At 37.3% G+C, this 22327-nt stretch overlaps 1 protein-coding gene across 2 annotated transcripts; it reads left to right on the top strand.

The window, feature by feature from the left end:
• The first annotated feature begins 8027 nt into the window (after positions 1 to 8027).
• hao2 (hydroxyacid oxidase 2 (long chain)) lies at positions 8028 to 22296 on the top strand. 2 transcript variants are annotated; one of them, XM_046839642.1, is made up of 8 exons: positions 8028 to 8185; positions 19679 to 19819; positions 20011 to 20162; positions 20421 to 20704; positions 20856 to 21074; positions 21197 to 21355; positions 21487 to 21556; positions 21666 to 22296. In XM_046839642.1, exons 2-8 carry the CDS (start codon positions 19680 to 19682, stop codon positions 21719 to 21721), a joined length of 1080 nt encoding a protein of 359 aa, XP_046695598.1. In that variant the 5' UTR covers positions 8028 to 8185; position 19679; the 3' UTR covers positions 21722 to 22296. The 2 variants fall into 2 exon arrangements, with proteins under 2 accessions (XP_046695598.1, XP_046695607.1); XM_046839651.1 differs by lacking the exon at positions 8028 to 8185 and adding an exon at positions 14053 to 14080.
• Positions 22297 to 22327: the final 31 nt, after the last annotated feature.

Consider the following 22327-nt stretch of genomic DNA (forward strand, 5'->3'; position numbering starts at 1 on the left):
GAAAACAGATAAAACCAGAATTTTACAGTCTCCACTCTAGTTAATAACTAGGTAACATTAATATTTAATAGTAATTCAGTACTCGTTAGTGATGTTAAACTCTCTCTCTCTCTCTCTCTCTCTCTCTCTCTCTCTCTCTCATTGTTTTATCATAAAACCAGCAAATTCCAAAAACTTGCTCTCCTTAGTGGAAAGATACAGCCCAATAAGGGGGATTCAGTGGGTCTTTTCCTTTACAATACACATTCTCATACTTACACGCATAATGGTCACATCTGCTATTCAATTAAATTAAAAAGCAAAAGCCAAATAAAAACAATCTCTTTGCTTCACTCTGTTCTTTACACACAACATATAAAGAAAAAAATGAATGATCGAGGTCCTAAAAAATGTCAATCTTGTCTCTTTATGTGCAGCTGTAATAAATCAAGTGTCTGATTTTGATCAGGGGTGCTGTCTAAGCTCTGTGCTGCATTATGATCACATATCATTCACACATCAGGAGAAGGATGCAATGAAAACACCAGCCATTTCGAAATCCCTGCAGAAGAGAAAGCAAAAGAATCAAACATTTACACAAGTGATAAATAATTATGCACTGATACATGACTAATTAATTCTCTAATGAATTAAATGTGAGCAAGAGAGCTGAAAAGCTGAAAGGAATTTGCATCAGCAAGAAAGCAGGGTGTATAACACTAAAGCAACTCAAAAACATGCCAGAGTCAGATTAATCTCTCTCTCTCTCTCTCTCTCTCTCTCTCTCTCTCTCTCTCTCTCTCTCTCCATTGCACTCTTTAACACACAGTTAGGTCTGTGGTCAACTTTTGATCAAGACTTCTCTTTCATGGTTTCCTTTCATGATCCTAAATACACACAAGTGCACACTTTTTAATGGCTTTTCCTGGACAGGTTCTCTGTCAGGTTATATAAGTGCAATATACAACTTATTGTTCAGTGCATGTGGACATTTTAGTCTGCATTGATTGATTTCCTCTGCAGTCTTTCAAACAACTCAATTCAAAATCAGGACAGGGATATGCACACACACACACACACACACACACACACACACACACACACACACACACACACACACATATACTCACAACTAATACTGAGCTCATTCTTTTGTTCGTTTTAGCAATTTCACTGAAACGTGAATGATCTAATGCATTCTTTCCCAATATAGATGCAGTCCAATTTTTTTTTTTTATAAAAGAGAGATGTTCGTTCATTGTCTTCTGATCAGAACACAATGTATTGGTTTATTGCTTTGACATCAATTTTAATCATGCAGAAAAGAAAACACCTGGCTTTTTGGATGAATGACTTTGATTTGGACCCTGGCCACTGTAATTAAAAAAAAAAAAAAAAAAAAAAAAGAATTCCATTCAAGCTAAAATTTCAGTGCTGACGTCATATAGACATTTGATTGGAAGATAATCTAAACTCCCTCTTTAAAACATTTATCGCTAAAAATATTTGTAGGCATAATTTACAAGACATAACATATCTACAGGGAAACCTTGTTTAAAAATATACAAAGCAGACAACAGAATCAGCTATTACCCTCTCTCACACACACACACACACGCTGGAAAGATTTCATTCATCAGTGTAAATGAAATGCCAGTTTTACTATCTTGACATTGGTATTTTAACACTTTATCTTATGTGCCTAAAATAAATGTAGGCTTTTTTTAACAATACATTTAATGTTACTTTGTTTCCTTTTCCAATATAACAATATATTTCCTCTAATCTTGTTTAGCAATCACATACACACGCTATACATGAGTAATTTTTTTTTTAAACATATCCATACTTAAATGTACTTAATTACTATTAAATAAGAATTAGATGATTAATAGTCAGAGATTTTTATGCAACTCAGTTGAGACTCAAATGATTTATGAATATTAATTATTATGAAATCAAGTGAAATTTAATACCATCTTTTCATGTGAATCAAATTATTACATGTCATATTTATTTTGTATTACTTAGTAGTTTATTAGTTATTTAGTATACAAACTATTTTGTGAGTCTAAATAAAAATGTAAGAAACATAATTATGTTTTTTCTATGAAAATGATTAGTATTAATTGTAATACATACCGTAAACATGTATAAAACCCCAAAGTAGAATTACGTATGTACTTTCCACTAACTATTATTTCAACATAATTACCTACATAACGTTACACTCATGTAATTATATCCACTATGTTGCTTTTTTTTGTAAATAACGAAAATGCAAACGTTTCTTTATTAACTAGAAATATTACATAGTCTAATAAAGCTAAAAAACTTTTTAGAAGAGCTGTCCAGAGTGCTGAACTATCACCAATGACATTAAATTTATTTTTAAAAAATTGCTTAGGTTAGAAATTAGGTTAAATTCTATGCAAATTCACCACAGTATTACAGATTATTGTTTTCTCTATACAAATGAACATGATGGAAGCTGAATTCAGCTAAACATCTACATAAATTTACATGAGGGTAAGGGAGATGTGTTTAAAATTTTATTTCATACAAATCAAACTACTGAAAAATTAGCCAGTGTCTCTAACAATTAAAACTTTGGTAAACTAATTAAATAAATTATTATGCAACATGAGACACAGCTGGTATAAGTTGATTAAAAGTAATTTTCACTAGTGATGAGTGTGAGCACCTAGACTGAGTTAATACCAATTTCTTTTATTATTATTTACGTATTTAAGTAGACTCATCTCACATACTGTCTATATTAAATGAAATTTAATAAACATTTCAACTAAATATTATTCCCCTTATATGCTAAAGCTCAGCAACAAGCAAAAATTGAACAATTACACCAACTATTAGTTTCTGGGAGCACATTAGTAATCACATTTGCACCAAAACAACGTGTTTTTCTTATGAACTTCCTTTTTTATAAAATGTTGGATGTTGAGGTCATGACTGTGTTCTTCAAATAGAGTAATCTACCAAAATAAATAAGAAGAAGAAAAAGAAGGAGAATGTCAAGTAATTCTAAGAGCTCAAAAAAGACATTTGATTTAGGCTATTCACAGACACATGCCCACCACACAGCAGTGAAGGGTAAGGAATCACATTTAAGTGAGAAGATGTGTTCCTGATTCATACATTATTGAGCAGCAGCCAATGTTATTTTGGCTCAGAGTGATGTGGAACAAAGAGACAAAAGTGAAAATCATTCAACCTTGCAGAGGGAACTAAATCTAGTTTTAGTAGTGTTGTTGTGTATACGTGGGGGGTTTGGGGTTGAGGTAAAGGCAGAGATATTTTGACCAGGTCGGTAGAAATCTATATCACATATCACAATCCAATACATATGTTGTGGCCCGATGGTGCTGTAGCCTGAGGGTAAAAGCAGCAACAGCAGCTTGGAGGTGGGTGGTGGGGGGTTTTCCAACAGGAATTTTAAAAGAGGCTACAATTTGAAAGGCAATGTGAACTGAGAAGAGGTGATCAAAGATGAGAAATGCGTGTGTGTGTGTGTGTGTGTGTGTGTGTGTGTGTGTGTGTGTGTGTGTGTGTGTGTGAAAAAGGTGGGAGAAGGAGACAGAGACAGAGAAAAGGGTTATATGAAGATATGATCAGCATTAAAACCAGCTGTGTATTAACCCAATTTCCACCTCAGTAAAAACAGGTCCATCAACACTTCCATGTGTTCTTCTGAGAAGACCATCAAAGAGTTTCCTCTAAACCTGAACGCAGTACTCACCCTCTCCCAAACCAACTGCAAACCAAAATAACACCCTTTTGGAATCATGTGGGTCACCGGGGTGAGCAAATGTAAACTGATTAGGTCGAATAAATAAAATACAAAACTATAATGAAATAGAAAACGAAAATCTAATTTAGCTTTGGCATAACCACTGTGCTTAAGGTTTTGTTACAAAAATGTTTACATTCAGTGATATCCTCACCCATGACACATGCGAAAAGCCAACAAAAAAGTTTTCAGTTTCAGACCAGCCCACATCAAATCAAAGTTAAAATTTACATCTGAATCAAGTCCATCCTATATATAATCCAGCATCCAAAGAAATTATTAACATTTTATTTCTGAAATCTGAATAACAGATTTCTGATACTGACAGATTGTTACTAAAACACTGTGTGGTCTTTACATGATCTTCTCACAAAATTAAAGCAATTTTCTATTTTCCTTATTATTAAACAAATGTTACTGATCTAAGACAATAGACTAGCACAACATGGACTGACATTGTATGGTATTAAACAGTATTCTTAAAGAACTGCACATTATTAAAAAAACCTAAAACTAAAAATTAAGGCTGAAAAAAAAAAAAAAAATACAAAAAAACCCTTGGGTGTCATGGCAGGGATTTAAACACAATTGAAACAAAACAGTGGCATCGACCCCTTTTCAGCCATATACAATGTGAGGACAGGGCCCACAATGCTGACAGTGGAGCTCAGCTCAGTCTGTGTGCATGCGTGTGTGCGTGCGTGTATGTGTGTATGTGTGCATGGGACTACTGTGTTATAACCCTAAAAACACACGTGTAGCAGGAAAAAGGCTAAGCAAGAGCTTAAACCATAAGGTAGGACCCTCTTACTTTACGTCTGCCAGTTATATTTATTTCCTCTTAGACAGTGAGGTGACAGGGATTACTTAAATATATATATAATATCAACTATTGGATATTAAAGTAATGATTATAACACTAATTCATTTCACTTACATCATGATTGAGCATCCTCAAAATCATTCATGAATTATCAATGTTATGTTGGTTATTCTTCACTATTTTATATTTTAGTACAGGTGTATTTTTAATAATTTGTAAACAGAAAGAAAAATGTTTTGTTTCTAGAAATGTTCTTTATACAATGTGCCTTTAAAAGTGTGTGAATGCAGCTAAATGGTGTGCATGTGGTGTGCTGTAGCTGGATGCCCTCACCATTCATACACTGTTAACTGCTCATGAAGTCACGCTGACTAAAGTACAGCAAGACATTTCATTTTGTATAATACTCAAACAAATATGTTGTAACAGCTGCTATTATAATGAATATTAATTTGATTATATAGACAAAGAAATTGACTCGTATTAGACACACAAACAATCCAGGGCATTTCATATACATTCTTTTTTTTTACTTAAAAATCCTTATAATTTTAAATAGGGACTTGCACATATATATTGAACCTAATATATATATATATATATATATATATATATATATATATATATATATATATATATATATATATATATCGCATCAATGTAGAATCAACATCAACATGTAAAAGTGTAAAATAGTAGTAATATATTTAGTATTATTATGGCGCTAGTGGGTTTAGCCCATGTTTTCAGAATGAACTGTACCCATTTATTATTAATATAATGTATGACTCCATATGTTGCTACATAAAATATACCAAAACCTTTAAATAAGTTAAATATCAGCCATCTTCAATAGGCTTCTATGACAGTTCATGACTGAAAACTAAACATATTTGACTTTATTCCCTTCATGTTACTCTATTATTTCGGAGTTCATGTCTTTACATCTGTTCAGAATCTTGCCTGATGACACAAGACTAACCGAAATGCTGCAAACACTATAGCATGTTTCTGTGTACAGCCATGGACCTGGATGGCTGATTGTAGTAACTGAGCATTCAAGGAAATGTATTTATACCAATATAGTTGATGACACCACAAATATGCAAATAAGAACCTTAACCCTATGGTTTAAAAATTAAGGGTTATTGTGAAATGTCAGATTATGAATTCCCATAATTTTGGATCATTTTTAACCCTGGGTGTAGTATGAGCAGTGTGTAACATGAAACAAGGTAACCCACAATTGATTTTACTCAGGTTTAGAATGACCTAGGGTTAACTATTTTAGTGTGAAAAGCCCTTTTGTTAAAAACACTATTCTAATACTGGGTAGGGCCCCCCCTTTGCTCTCAAAACAGCTTCAATTCTTCATGGCATGGATTCTTCGTTCTTCATTCACTGGATTCAGGTCCGCTGACTGGGAAGGCCTTTAAGGACGTAAAACCAGTGTGAAACGACTTTTGTTCTGTGAGATGGTGCATTATCATGCACATTTTAGCCATTAAGGCATTGGTAAATTGTGGACACAAAGACATGCACATGGTCAGCAGCAATACTCCAATAATATGTGGCATTCCAGTAATGATTGATTGCTATCAACAAGCCCAAAGTGTGCCAAAGGAAAACTTTCTGTGTTTGGCAGACAAAACTGGAACCTGGTTTGACATTCTGCTGTTTTAGCCCTGTTCACATAAAGGTTTGACTTGTGCATTCTGAGATGCTCTTCTGCTCACAACAGTTGTTTAAAATGAATATCTTAGTTAAAGCTTTAACATTTTTGGTCATTCTTAATTGACCTTTCTCATCAACAAGGTATTTCTGTCTGCAGAATTGCTACTCACTGAATGTTCTTTCTTTATTCAACCAATCTACAGATAGTCAGCAGTTATACAAATATTTAAAGCAGTTAATTTCAAACCCTAAAAATCATGTCCATGGTAAAAATCACTGAGATTACATTTTCCGCCCATTCTAATGGTTCATGCAAACAATTACCCAACGCTGCTGGCACGTATTTGCATGATTTTGTGCATTGCACTTTAGTAACACAAATGGATGATTAGATAATACCATGAATGAGCAGGTATACAAGTGTTTCTCCTAAAGTGTTCAATGAGTGAATAACTATGGTAGTATAGGCAAAAATAGTAGTTATATCTGGATTTATAGGGACATGAAGAGACCTTGCAACTTGGAACAAAGCAACACAATTCTTTCAAGATATTTCACACACATTTTTCATGATTCTACAGATAAATAGATAACCCTAGTGCAAAATAGCACAAATTGTTTTCTTATCTCCAATTTATTTGGGTGATTACATCTCATACTTCGACACAAAGTAAATAAAAATTGTAGTTTGTCCACAAAATGTTACTTTTATTATATGTGTCTATTAAACTAAGATCTATAAGCCAACAATATCACTCACATATGAAAATCTTGCCCTTTTTTCATTGTGGGACACTTGAATCTTTACACAGAAAAAAAAAAAATAAAAAATAAGATTCTCTATATATCAGGTAAAATTCATGTGATTATGGTAAATATTCCTGGAGATAAATCGTAAACATCTCTTTCCAGATCAGATGGTTTTACATTTAAATATATTATGTCTTTCAAGTTTACAAAAATCTGTGAGGGTTAGGCCAAAATATTTTACAGATTTTGGATTTTGAGAAAATATTAAGCAAATATAAAATATCAGACAGCAACACACCTTTGGGATTCTGGATGAATTGACCAACAAAACACCTGCTAAGCTTCAGTGCTGTGATACAAACCATCTACCCATTTACATTTACGGCACTTGTCAGGCACCCTTATCCATAATAACTTAGTTACACCATTCATACAACTAAGCAGTTGAAATGTAAAGGTTGTCATGCATCAACTTGGTGGTGGTGATGCTGGAATTTGAACTCGTGACCCGCTGAGCCAAAGTCCAACATCTTATCTACTGACCTACCAGCTACTCATTTAATACCTAACCAGTGGTTGTCCTGTGGTGGCTCCTAGCCACTGACTGGCAGAATAAAGAGGTCTAACATTGTACATAGGAAAAACCCTGTAACAACCTACAACACTTAAAAAAAACAAAAATTTAATTATGCCAGCATTATTTCTAAAAAAGGAGAGTTTATATGTTTAAGCAATATTTCAAAAGTCTCTAACCAACTAATGTGTTAAAATGTAGAAGCAAGAAGGTAGCTACTTGACTTGAAAAGAAATGCTGTAATTGTGTCAACCAACCAGTAGGTGTGTGTGTGTGTGTGTGTGTGTGTGTTTCCAAATATGTTCTAAATATGTTTCCACGCTTCGACTTTCCCATTTTTAAGATCCAACAGAAGTCTATGGGAATGAATGCTTTTTTTTTTTTTTTGCTGTTGTATAACAAAGATTTCATGTCAGAGTTCATAGTGCACTCGAATATTTACCTTCCTGTTAGTGAACAACATTGTGATTGCTGTGCTCGGGGTTTCAGCTGGACTTTTTCTCCAGAAGATCTTTACACTTTCAGAGAGTTTTCATCAACGTGCTTATTTAAAAGCGGGGTAAAGAAATCGGAGGTAATATTTGGTAACTTTATAATCGTTATGTGTACTTGGACTGGGCACGGAGCCATTTATTATGCCCTATTTGTTTTTAATGAATCAAGTGGTTGAGGAGTTTGTGTAGAATCTGGGCTGAAGAAGCAGTAGTATTGGTTGTAGTAATGCTGCAGAACGCTACACAAGATTTTTATATTCATTCGTTTTATAAAAACATTGTTTTTCCGAGTTTGTAATATCTTCTCTATGTGCGCCATCTAGCGGTCGATATGAGGAACAACATTTCTGCGTGTCAGTAGGCTTTTACCATACGAAAATAAATGAAGAAAAAGTAACACAAAACTAACCGTGACACTGCGATGAAAGCTGTATTATGCTTCATATACTTAAGACGTCGTGTTACTCTTTCCATTGTGGCTTGTCTTTGATTCAGTACATTCAGTTTGCTCTGAAAACTAGATTGTCCTTCAAGTAGATGTGGCGAAAGTACACACATCCTTTACTTTAGAAGAAGTACAGATACTTATCTTTTTCAAATACTCTGGTAAAAGCTGAAACACAGACTATCCTTTTTACTCAAGTTAAAGTAAAGAAGTTTGAGCTCTGACATGTACTTAAATAAAAAGTAGCCATTACTACTACCTGTTTTAGTGTCATGCTGGTAACTGGACCTCATGTTATATTAATATTAGGGCCGTCAATCTATTAAAATATTCGTTTATTATTAGTACTCAACATAGAGCATAAATACAAAATATTCTTGTTAAGATTTTTAAGTAATTATGGTGTTTTAAATTACGTAAATCATCAGGACACCAAAAGGAATCTTTATGTTTCCACACGGACAGTTAATGAGGTGATACCGGAGAAACTGTACCTCTTTTGACTTTCATATGGATTATATAATCAGAGAATTTTAAAAGTAGACATTTTGAGCTTTCTATCCACATATTTATTGTCTGCGAGGCAAGTATTCAGAGATTCAGGTTGTTTTATTTGTGTCCTCACACCAGACATTGAATTTGACGGAAACTGTACATTTTCCTGTATATGGGAATATAAACTCAGTAATCATTTGCTTTTTTTTTTTTTAACCCACATCCTTGATTCTACCACATATATATATATATATATATATATATATATATATATATATATATATATATATATATATATATATATATATATATATACATTTTTATGGATAGTTTGATCTCCATCCTCATTCTACTGTAATGAGGAAATGTATTTTCTTGAACCTAAATTATATATATTATATGTTTTACATATACATATTTTGGTTTAAATGAAATATATTTTGGCCAATTCTTTTTTTTTTTTTTTAATGTATGGGTTGCACAAGTAATAAATAATGCTGATTTTACAGTGGGGCAAAAAGGTATATAGTCAGCCACCAATTGTGCAAGTTCTCCCACTTAAAAAGATGAGAGAGGCCTGTAATTTTCATCATCGGTACACTTCAACTATGAGAGACAAAATGAGAAAAAAAAATCCAGAAAATCTAATTTTTAAAGAATTTATTTGCAAATATTGTGAAAAATAAGTATTTGATCACCTACAAAAAAAGCAAGATTTCTGGCTCTCACAGACCTGTAACTTCTTCTTTAAGAGGCTCCTCTGTCCTCCACTTGTTACCTGTAATAATGGTACCTGTCTGTTATTAGTATAAAAGACACCTGTCCACAACCTCAAACAGTCAGACTCCAATCTCCACTATGGCCAAGACCAAAGAGCTGTCAAAGGACACCAGAAACAAAATTGTAGACTTGCACCAGGCTGGAAAGACTGAATCTACAATAGGTAAGCAGCTTGGTGTGAAGAAATCAACTTTTTTTTAGAAAATGGAAGACATACAAGAGCACTGATGATCTCTCTCGATCTGGGGCTCCACGCAAGCTCTCACCCCAAAATGATCACAAGAACGGTGAGCAAAGATCCCAGAACCACACGGGGGGACCTAGTGAACGACCTGCAGAGAGCTGCGACCAAAGTAACAAAGACTACCATCAGTAACACACTCCGCCGCCAGGGACTCAAATCCTGCAGTGCCAGACGTGTCCCCCTGCTTAAGCCAGTACATGTCCGGGCCCGTCTGAAGTTTGCTAGAAACCATTTGGATGATCCAGAAGAGGATTGGGAGAATGTCATATGGTCAGATGAAATCAAAATAGAACTTCTTAAAAAAAAACTCAACTTGTCGTATTTGGAGGAGAAAGAATGCTGAATTGCATCCAAAGAACACCATACCTACTCTGAAGCATGGGGGTGGAAACATCATGCTTTGGGGCTGTTTTTCTGCAAAGGGACCAGGACGACTGATCCGTATAAAGGAAAGAATGAATGGGGCCATGTATTGTGAGATACATCAGCAACGGCATTGAAGATGAAACGTGGCTGGGTCTTTTAGCATGACAATGATCCCAAACACACCGCCCGGGCAACAAAGGAGTGGCTTCGTAAGAAGCATTTCAAGGTCCTGGAGTGGCCTAGCCAGTCTCCAGATCTCAACCCCATAGAAAATCTTTGGAGAGAGTTGAAAATCCGTGTTGCCCAGCGACAGCCCGAAAACATCACTGCTCTAGAGGAGATCTGCATGGAGGAATGGGCCAAACTACCAGCAACAGTGTGTAAAAACCTTGTGGAGGCTTACAGAAAACTTTCAAATCAAATCAAATTTTATTTGTCACATACACATACATACAAGGTTCAACATGCAGTGAATTGCTTTTTACGACGTTCCGGCATGAGGGAATAGGATGGGGAGAAAAAGAAAATAAAGATAAAGAAGGCAGATAAATAAAGCATAAAAACTATATAAAATATAAGAATATATAAAGATAAATATGAGATATATATGAGAGAAAAGATGTATATACAGAATATGCTTATGGCAGTAAGCAGTAAAACAGTAAACAATTTAAGGCGGTTTTGTGATTGTCCATAAAGTGTCCGTGTGCGGTATGGTGTGGTATAAAATAAAATGTAAAGTGCACTGTGCTGTGCGAGTCCAGAGTTTAAAGTGTCGTAGTGCGAAAAGTGAGATATGTGCAGAGAAAAAGTGTGATGATGGCGAGAGTGGGCCAGTTTTTAGATCCTGGGTGTTTCCTGGTTTCCTGGTAATGGCAGGAAGAAGCTCTTCCTCATTCTCTCTGAAAACAAAAACTTTTGTTCTCTGTCATTGCTAAAAAAAAGGGGAATATAACAAAGTATTGAGATGATTGACCACATACTTATTTTCCACCATAATTTGCAAATAAATTCTTAAAAAATCAGGCAATGTGATTTTCTGATTTTTTTTTCCTCATTTTGTCTCTCATAGTTGAAGTGTACTTATGATGAAAATTACAGGCCTCTCTCATCTTTTTAATTGGGAGAACTTGCACAATTGGTGGCTGACTAAATACTTTTTGCATAAAATACTACATTTCGTTCTATTCATGTAATTAAATTAGGTTGTTTTATACACACAGTTTACAGTAAGTAGAAACATTGTAAATGTAATCAGTCAACAGACAAATCTCTTTGTCACTTTTTTATAAGTTTTTATTTGTGTGTTGTCTTAGTTTGCAAATCATTAAATATGATTTTGTGATTGGGAAAATGAATAATTTGTTTGCTAATAATTGAATATTAATGGCTAGAATGTTGAATAATAGATTTTCTAAAACTCTAGAAGGTTTACCAATGTATTAAGCAAAAATTATTTACAAAGCAGAACTATAAAAATGTAACACTAATAAAACAGATTTTTTTTTACAATGTTATTTCATTCTTTCTGTCCTTGCTGTACAATTTAATCTTAAAAGGTTCTGCTGCCATCTCAAAGTAGCGCTTTGTTCCTAGATCCTCTGGGAGAAAGTTTTGCAGAACTAAAACAATGTACCAATATTTCTATGATTTCAAGCTGAATTTTCTTCAGCTGTTACTCCAGTCGTCAGTGTAACTCAATCCCTTAGTTGGAAAACAGTTCTGCTGTTTAATATTTTTTACAGGTGTGTGTGTGGTGCTACTAACCTGTTTGGACTTTATTACTTAATTTATCAACCACTCTGTTTGTTGTTGGTTATATTTCTCATCTACCATTCACACATTTGTCAATAAATTGTATACACTTTACTCAGCGTTCTCATGAGTATGTTCCCTGTCAACCTGTTTTCAACACTGATGATAAATCAGCATATTCGAATGAATGTTGAAGGATCATGTGACACTGAAGACGAAAAAATAAGTTGATATTTACATATATTAAAACAGAAAGTTATTTTATTTGTTAATATTTAACAATATAACTTCCTGCTTCACCATGTTCACACCATCCAACCTTCTCTCTCTCTCATTTTTCTAGTTCATCAGCTGCTCAAAATACTCCCTCAATCTTCTCAACACACTCTCCTCACTAGTCAACACATTTCCAGCTCCATCCTTTATTGCTGTAACTTGTAGCACATCCTTCCCAGCTCAGTCCCTCTGCCTGACCAATCGGTATAAATCATTTTCTCCTTCCTTAGTGTCTCATACAACTCCTAATATGCCTTTTCTTTGGCTTTTGCCACATCCCTCTTCACCTGCTGCCATATCTCCTTGTTTCCTCAAGCTCCTACTTTTCTCATCTCTCTGTAGATCCCAGTTCTGTTTTGCCAACCTCTTTCTTCTTATGCTCTCCTGCACCTCCTCATTCCACCATGTCTATTTGTCTTCCTTTCTATTTCCAGATGTCACACCAAGTACCTTTCTTGCTGTCTCCCTTAAAACTGCTGCAGTAGATGCCCAATTATCCAGCACCTCTTCACCACCACTGAGCCCCTGTCTGACCTCTTCCTTGAATCTCACACTACAGTCTTCCTCCTTCAGTTTCCACCATCTTATTCTTCTATCAGTCCTCACTCTTCTGCACTTCTTCAACATTCTTCCAATCTCCTTCAGGTTGCATCTCTTACATAGAATATAGTCCACCAGTGTGCACCTTCCTCCACTCTTATACGTCACCCTGTGATCCTCCTTCGTCTCAAAATAAGTGTTCCACACTGCCATTTCTATCCTTTTAGCAAAATTTACCACCATCTGCCCTTCCACATTCCTCTCCTTAAGACCATACCTACCCATCACCTCCTCATCACCTCTGTCCCCTTTACTTGCCCATTAAAGTCTGCCCCAATCACCAATCATTCATTACTAGGTACACCACTCTCCACCATTTCATCTAACTCACTCCAGAATTTTTCCTTCTCCTCCATCTCACAACTCACTTGTGGAGCATAGGCACTGATGACAATTATCATCATCCCTTCAACTTCCAGCTTCACGTTCATCACCCTATCAGAAACTCTCTTCACCTCCACTAGACTCTTACTGTACTCTTCCTTCAGGATCACCCCTACACCATTTCTCTTTCCATCCACACCATGAAAGAACAGTTTAAACCCACCTCCAATGTTCCTGGCCTTACTCCCTTTCCACTTGGTCTCCTGAACACATATCTACCTTTTTCCTCTCCATCATATCAGCTAACTCTCTCCCTTTACCAGTCATTGTACCAACATTTAAAGTACCAACCCTGACCTCCACTCTCCTCCACTTCTTTTCCTGCTGTCTTTGTAGATGTCTTCATCCTCTTGTAACTAACTTTCAGAAAAGAGTAAATAAGGTAATCCTTTTGAGCTCCATTTTGTTTGGTCTCTTCCGCCCTATATGGTATAGTCCTTTAACTCTGCCCCCATACGGTATAGTCTTTTAACCCCGCCCCCATACAGTATAATCCTTTGACTCTGCCCCCACTAGTTATTGACGCACACCATGGTAAAGGAAAGTCATGTCGCTTAAATGCTCTGAAATCGTACAAGGTTCTTAAGGAAAGTAAGGGATAATTAAGCACCTAGCTGGAACGGGAACAAGGTACTATGATTGATTTGTTTAATGTGTATATGCATTAATATTTGGGTTAATCTATTTAACTGTGAAGAAGTGTTTTAATGTGTTGTTATCACTGCCACATCTGTGACATCATCGTGTGACATCACAAAAGGGTTTCTTTTAAATGGCTATTCATGTTTATGTTTGTAAGAGCTGATTGTATTATTTGTTATCTATCTGTTCTGTAGCTCTTACGGTGTTTCACTAAGAAAAGGTTTCTCATCAAGGAAAGGTAGATTTTGTGTTTCCCAAGGAAAGGCTGACGGCTGAACACAAAATAAAGGCTTTTTGAAACATCAGTACGCTTCACCATTGTCTGGCAGTGGGTTAGCTACAGTAAGAGCTTGACCCGCATCGATTCCAATAACTGTTGTCTACAACGGGCCACGGAGGGTCTTCAAAGCGCCAGTTACAGCTTCTGCTACATCACCGTCACAAGGTATCAGCGTGGACTCATCAAGCTGCTTCCTCGCGCCTGACCCATATATTTCGGACAGCGGTCTCACAGATTCGGTGCAATGGTCAAGTACAACCACACTTACGGACATTGATGCAAGACCGTGAGTATTAATCTACTCTAGTACGACAATACGACGAGCAACGGATGAACGGCTTCTTGGACTGAACATTCAATACTCACCGGCTCAGCAACAAGAGCAACAATATAAACTGTGATTATATTTGTGCCCATGCCTGTAGGCATCCACATGGACTTTGTCTAATTAAGGACATAGATTTTAGTTTTTTTTTATTTTGCATTTATCCACTTAGTTACAGTGTTTATTGAGGATTTAACATTCACGTTTCTCTCATTTGGATTTATTATTGTTGATAACTTGTTCATTGTAGTATTTACACTGACATTTACAATAATTCTAGTGTCTATATGTTAATGCATATGTGTCAGCTGCTTAAATTGATGTTCTGATATTTTATGTTTATACAGTTCATATTCAGGGCTTTTCCATATCTGTTAAGGGGGTCATCTTCCGCCATTAGAGTTAAAATTTATAAGTGATAATGTCACAGTCAGGAAATGAGATAGAGGTGGAGGAGCAGATGGCTAGTTACCAGCATGAAGATTTACAAGGTGAAACCCACATAATGGTAGACCAATCAGAGTGACCGTGTCTGAAGGAAACAAATGAAGTTAAACAACAATGTCTAACTGATCTTCAAGTCAAATTTAATAAGGATGATAATGCTCTTGAAGGTCCAAGACGCTCTGAACGCACACGCCATCCTACAGAGAAGATGCTCGCGCACCAATATGAAGAGGCCAAGAGAAAAGAGAAAAGGCTGTTTGCCATGTACGAACAGTGGAAGCTTCACGCAAGGAAGGCAAGAGGCAGCTAAAGACTTATATGTCAGAGAGTCAGCTCTGGCCTCTCATTGACGAGCTTAAGAAAAGTAAAGATAACATGATGAACATTTATTATGAAATTCGAAATCTCACCTCACCCTCTACCGACATAAGAAGAAGAGTTGATACGTGTGAAGCTGTGACCACAGAAATCATCAAAATTGCATACAGCAGAGCTATAAATGAGGAAAGCGGGTTTGATGAGCCACAGGAAAGACACCGCCTTCACGAACTGCTCCGCCACGATTATGCAAAGTCTGTCTATGGATCCGCAGCTTCTTGTGCAAGTCACAGCCAGTCGGATCACTACTTCATAACTTCATCCATGATAGTAAAACGTGTGGACGCAGCAGCTGAACTAGCAGTAAAGGAAGCAAATTATCAGATGCTGCTGGAAGAAGAAAAGCAAAAGGAATCTATAAGGGAGCTAGAGGAACAACAACGCAAGACACTAGAGGCACAACGTAAGACACTAGAGGCACAAAGGCGTAAGTTGGAGCGATTACAGGCAGTGAAAGAGATAAGGGCCGCTCAAGCCAAGTTGAAGATCTACGAAAGGGAGACAGATCACAAGGATGCTATTTATCTCAAGAAGGAAAGGAACATGGAAGCAAAGAATAAACCCGTAACTACAGTGCCCCTCTCTCAAGTTGCAACGCCCATCATACAGACATTCCTCTCTCACTCAGCTCTTTCAAGACAACATAGCCTTAAATAGGCTTCCTGTTCCTGAGCCATTTGTCTTCAATGGCGATCCCATACAATTCATTGAATGGAAGGCAGCATTCACTTCACTCATAGACCAAAGGGCAATCACGCCAGCCGAAAAACTATACTACCTAAAAAAGTACATTGGTGGCCCAGCACGGCAGGCTTTAGATGGCAACTTTTACCGAAATGACAATGAAGCATACCAAGAGGCGTGGGACAAACTAAATCGTCGCTTTGGCCAACCATTCGCCATTCAGAGAGCGTTTAGAGAGAAGCTCAACAACTGGCCGAGAATTCCATCGAAGGATGCTGAAGGACTGAGACGCTTCTCAGATTTTCTGAATGCTTGTCAAGATGCCATGCCTCATGTCAAGGGTCTCGACATATTAAACGACTGTGAAGAAAATCAGAAGCTCGTTCACAAACTACCAGACTGGGCAGCTTTACGCTGGAACCGACAAGTCACGCAAAGCCTAAATGAAAATCAAGAATTCCCAAGTTTCAAAGAGTTTGCTAGATTCACGTCAGATGAAGCCGAGATTGCTTGTAATCCCATTACGTCCTTTCATGCCCTTCATTTGTCAGATTCTATCACTGAGAAGAGAAACCTCAGAGATGTGAAGAAAACCAAAGCTAGTGTGAGAGACTGCCGTCATCGTCTTTTCTGTAACCGCTGTAAAGGAAAGCATCCTACAGCCCTGCATGATGACAACTATAAAAGTGAAAGGACTACATCAGAACCAGAAACAAATCAAAGTGCTGCTGCAACGTCACTCAGTGTAGCAGGTAAAAGCTCATCAAACACTTCTATGGTGATACCAGTCTGGGTTTCATCTAAAAATGATCCAACCACTGAGAAACTCGTCTATGCACTGCTCGACACTCAAAGCGATACTACTTTCATTGACCAAGAAGTGAGTGATGGTCTTAATGTTGACAAGTATCCAGTGAAACTGAAGTTGACAACTATGAGCGGCAGAGACACGGTGATCACAAGCGAAGGTGTCTCTGGGCTTCGTGTTAGAGGATATAGTTCTGCAGTTCAAGTCGATCTTCCGGTCACCTATACAAAGGACTGCATACCTGTCAACCGCTCTCACATTCCCACTTGTGAGACGGCTAAAAAATGGAGTCATCTGGCAGAAATAGTGGATGAAATACAGCCACTTAAGGACTGTGTAGTAGGTCTTTTGATCGGCTACAACTGCTCAAGAGCTATGGCACCAAGTAAGGTCCTTTTAGGAGACGACGAGGAACCCTATGCTGTAAAGACTGATTTAGGATGGAGTATTGTAGGGCGCTCACTACAAACCCATGATGCGTTGAGCACACATCATCTGTGTCACAGAATTGCAGTTAAAGAGCTACCTCCGTTAACTCCTACCGACATCATTCACGTTCTAGAGTCTGACTTCAAAGATGGCAATGACGACAGCAAAATTGTGTCACAAGACGACATCACATTTCTTAACATACTGGATAAGGGAATAAGGAAGAATGTGTCTGGACATTATGAAATGCCTCTGCCCTTCAAAAATAGACCCAGCCTGCCTGACAACAAAGGCTCAGCTATTACGCGCCTCCTTCACCTTAAAAGGAGATTACAACGGGATAAAAGGTATAAGGAACATTATGTTGAGTTCATGGAGGAAGTCATTGGGAAGGGAGATGCTGAGCAGGTCAATGACGGTGGGAGTGAAGGGGAGAGACGGTACATTCCCCATCATGGTGTGCATCACGCGAAGAAGCCAGATAAACTTCGTGGAGTGTTTGATTGCTCAGCCAGATCCAAAGGAACAAGCTTAAATGATCACCTCAACTCTGGGCCCAAAACGTTAAACAACTTAAGTGGAGTTCTTCACTTAAATCTAGCTAAGGAGAATCGTGACATCTACCCTCAAGGTTTGAGATTTGTTACGAGGGACCTTTATGTGGACGATGGGCTCGCAAGTGTCGAAAACACTGAAGATGCTATTCAGCTTGCCAAGGAAGATATGTATGGCAAGAAAAGGTGGAGACATGTTCAATACCTTGCAGAACAGTTTTGGAGTCGATGGCGAAAGGAATACCTCGCCAACATAGCTCTTAGACAGCGCTGGCAAGAAGGAATTTACAAGTTGGAGATATCGTAATCCTGAAAGGAGAGGATTTGCAGAGGAATGAGTGGAGATTGGGTAGAGTTTCAAAAGTCACTACTGACAAAGACGGACTTGTACGGAGAGTTAAACTCCAGCTTGGTGACCGTAAGCTTGGCAAAAAAGGGGAGTGTCTTCACGAGTTGTCGGAAGTCGAGCGCCCAATCCAGAAGCTCGTTCTGTTGCTGGAGTCTAATTAAATCTGCTCCTTCCCTCTATAGTGCATAATAGTACATAGTCGTTGCTAAGTTTCCTTATCCTTTGGCATAAGTTGTCTTTGTCCTTATACGGGTTCCGGAAAGGTAAATTTTCAGTTTAAATCATTCGTGCTTAATGTAGTCTGTGTACGTCCCATTATTCACTCATGATTGGTGGGAGTGTAACTAACTTTCAGAAAAGAGTAAATAAGGTAATCCTATCCTATCCTGGGTTAATCTATTTAACTGTGAAGAAGTGTTTTAATGTGTTGTTATCACTGCCACATCTGTGACATAATCGTGTGACATCACAAAAGGGTTTCTTTTAGATGGCTATTCATGTTTATGTTTGTAAGAGCTGATTGTATTATTTGTTATCTATCTGTTCTGTAGCTCTTACGGTGTTTCACTAAGAAAAGGTTTCTCATCAAGGAAAGGTAGATTTTGTGTTTCCCAAGGAAAGGCTGACGGCTGAACACAAAATAAAGGCTTTTTGAAACATCAGTACGCTTCACCATTGTCTGGCTGGGGGTTAGCTACACCTCTCCTCCTCTTCCTTTGGCCAACAGTAGCCCAGTTTCCACCGGTACACTGTTAGCTAACAATACCTGTGGCGGTCATTGGAATTCTGATTCGTGATCCACATGTTTGATTTGGCACATGTTTTTTGCATGTTGTTTGTGTGTACTGCTTACACAAATTCAGCAAATACATTCATTATATGTTTTCTATTGAAAAACATTGATCTAAAATCGCTGCTTGAGGCTTAGACCTTTAGAATGATGTATAGTTAGTCATGGTTACTCTTGTCCCCTTTTTATTTAATCTATTGTTAAACATCAACACCTCCAAACAATGGGATATCGGTCGCGCTAGATAGGGTTTTAAAGCAATTTAACATGCTTCAGTACATGTTAAAGATGTACAACACATTGTTTTGTGTTTATTTTCAAAAATGTGCAATAAAAGTAATGCAAGTTACAAACTGGCAATATTGTGAACTGTTTAGCCATAAAAGTTGCTTTATCATTGACCTTAAAAACTCACATTCTACACAACTGATGATTTCCATTTCCATGTTAGATTTAAGTGACAAAGAGCAAATATGAAATTAAATATTGCCTCACCCAACCTGGATAATGTGTGTCTACCTGTGTGCTCTATTTTGTATCAGGATGAATACTATTGCTAAGGTGTGTCTGACAGATTTTGAGGAGTATGCCAGACAGCATCTCTCCAAACCTACCTGGGATTATTATGCAGCTGGAGCAGATGAGTGCTGTACCAGAGATGACAACCTACAGGCCTACAAAAGGTTTTATCACACCAGTTTTTTCTTTCTCCTAATATAGTAATCCCTTCTGTGTTCACAAATGCCCATATAAGAGACTATCTAATATTAATTGGCCCTCTAGCTCACTAAATAACTATCTAAGTAAATAACCCAGTCAAGATCATTCAGAAATAAATTTTAAAAAATACATTTTTGGTTGATATCACAACCAGGATTCGTTTAAGGCCACGGATCTTGCGGGACGTGTCAGTGATTGACACACGAACTACCATTTTGGGCTCTGAGATCAGCTTTCCTGTAGGCATTGCACCCACTGCTTTCCACTGTCTGGCCTGGCATGAGGGAGAGCTAGCCACTGCTAGGGGTAAGTGTGAAAATACTAACATTCTTGAGTAAAGCAAGGATTTGATACTATATTATGCATTACAATCTACTCAGTGTACATAATACATACTGATTTATATAATTTTACATAAGGAGTTGATATATGTGTTTGTACATCTTGTTCCTGTTATGTAAGAACAATTAACATTTGATTGGAATGTGGTGTCATTTTGGAAATCTGAGTTGGTGCATTATTTTGATGTCTCTATCCTGATTTTATTTTAATCTGCTCTTGCAGCCACAGAATCTGTGAACACCTGTTACATTACCAGCACTTACTCCACATGCTCAGTGGAGGAGATATGTGCAGCAGCTCCAAATGGCTACCGCTGGTTCCAGCTCTATGTGTATCGTGACCGCAAACTTTCGGAGCAGCTTGTGCACAGAGTGGAAGCGCTTGGCTACAAGGCCTTGGTGCTCACTGTCGATGTGCCATACACTGGTAAACGGCGTGATGACATCCGCAACCAGTTTAAACTCCCCCCTCATCTGAAAGTGAAGAACTTTGAAGGCATGTTTCAGGTAATTATATACATAGAGCTAAAATGTTTCTCACACACACACACATTGCTTGTGAATGTGATTACATGATATTGACCCAATTTATCTTGTGTTTTTTTGTGTGGGTGTGTGGGTTATGTGTATTGATAAGCCTGAATGCTTCCTATTACAGGAAACTGCAGAAACTGAAGAGTATGGTGTTCCATCCAACACACTTGACCCATCCATAAACTGGAAAGACATACACTGGCTACAGTCTCTCACTCGCCTGCCCATTATTATTAAAGGTATCCTCACTAAAGAGGATGCAGAGCTGGCTGTGGAACATGGTGTTCAAGGGATAATTGTATCCAACCATGGAGGTCGACAGCTAGACGGGGGACCAGCCACAGTGAGAAACAGCATGTTTTATTGGATTCCATAGCTTATAAAACTTTTACTCTATGCTGCACCATGTTTTGAAATTATTATTCTTACCAGCACTCTGCCCTTGTCCTCCATTTTTCCAAACAGATTGACTGTTTGTCTGAGATAGTGGATACAGTGCAAGGCCGGATTGAGGTGTACATGGATGGAGGGATTCGCACAGGCAGTGACGTGCTGAAGGCCTTGGCTTTGGGAGCCAAATGTGTGTTTATTGGAAGACCTGCAATCTGGGGCCTTGCTTACAAGGTAACTGTGACAAAGTGTGTGTGTGTCTGTGTCTGTGTCTGTGTGCATGTCCATGTTGGATTGAACACTTGCAATGTAGCTATGAATATTAATGACTACTGTCACTTTCGATCTAAATTTGTTTTGGATAGGGTGAAGAGGGTGTGAAAGAAGTTCTGCAAATTCTGAATGAGGAGTTCCGTCTATCCATGGGCTTATCTGGTACTTCTTAGTCGGAGTACTCATGTATCTCATTGCATTCTCTTTTAATAGAAAATGTACTGTATGTCATAGATCATTCTGCTCATTAAAATCTCTCTTTTCTTTTTAGGTTGCAGAAACATGGCTGAAATCAACAGGAACCTCATTCATATTTCTAAACTCTGAACAAATGAAAGAAAATAAGGGACAAGATCAAGATTAGCCTCAATAAAGAATGTTCTCCTTCAGGCATAATTAATAACTCTAAAGGGCTGATGAGCGCAGTTGTTGAAAACCGGTTCTTATTACATTATCTATAACACTATAATAATCCTTAATTATATTAAAGATCCTTAACACTAAGAATAATTTAATATGATTGAAGAGGTATTTCATGTGTTTGTAAATGAATGCAGGTTTGTTATCTTACTTACACACAGTTCTTTTTCAATGACAGTGAAAGTCAAGGAGAAAATGATCAAACTTTAATATCTAAGGGTCGGGTTAGCTGGTTTGTTAAGTTTGACCACGTGATGGTGAGCTTTATGGATTGTTTATAGTACAGACTGAAACACTGGATTTAGCAGTGTATTACAAGTGGATGGAAGGGTCTGGTGACAAAAAGGGTTTGGAAAGTCATTGCAAAGAAGGATAAAATACTGTCTTGTAAAACAGGATTATACAGTTTCTGGCATTTATTGCTAAATTGAAAAAAGAAAACACAATAATACTGAATAATAAACTTTACTGCATGAGCCGGCTCAGATTGATGATTAAATGTCTTGTCTTGGG

This window comes from Silurus meridionalis, chromosome 3, assembly GCF_014805685.1.
Source record: "Silurus meridionalis isolate SWU-2019-XX chromosome 3, ASM1480568v1, whole genome shotgun sequence".
Classification (NCBI taxonomy): domain Eukaryota; kingdom Metazoa; phylum Chordata; class Actinopteri; order Siluriformes; family Siluridae; genus Silurus; species Silurus meridionalis.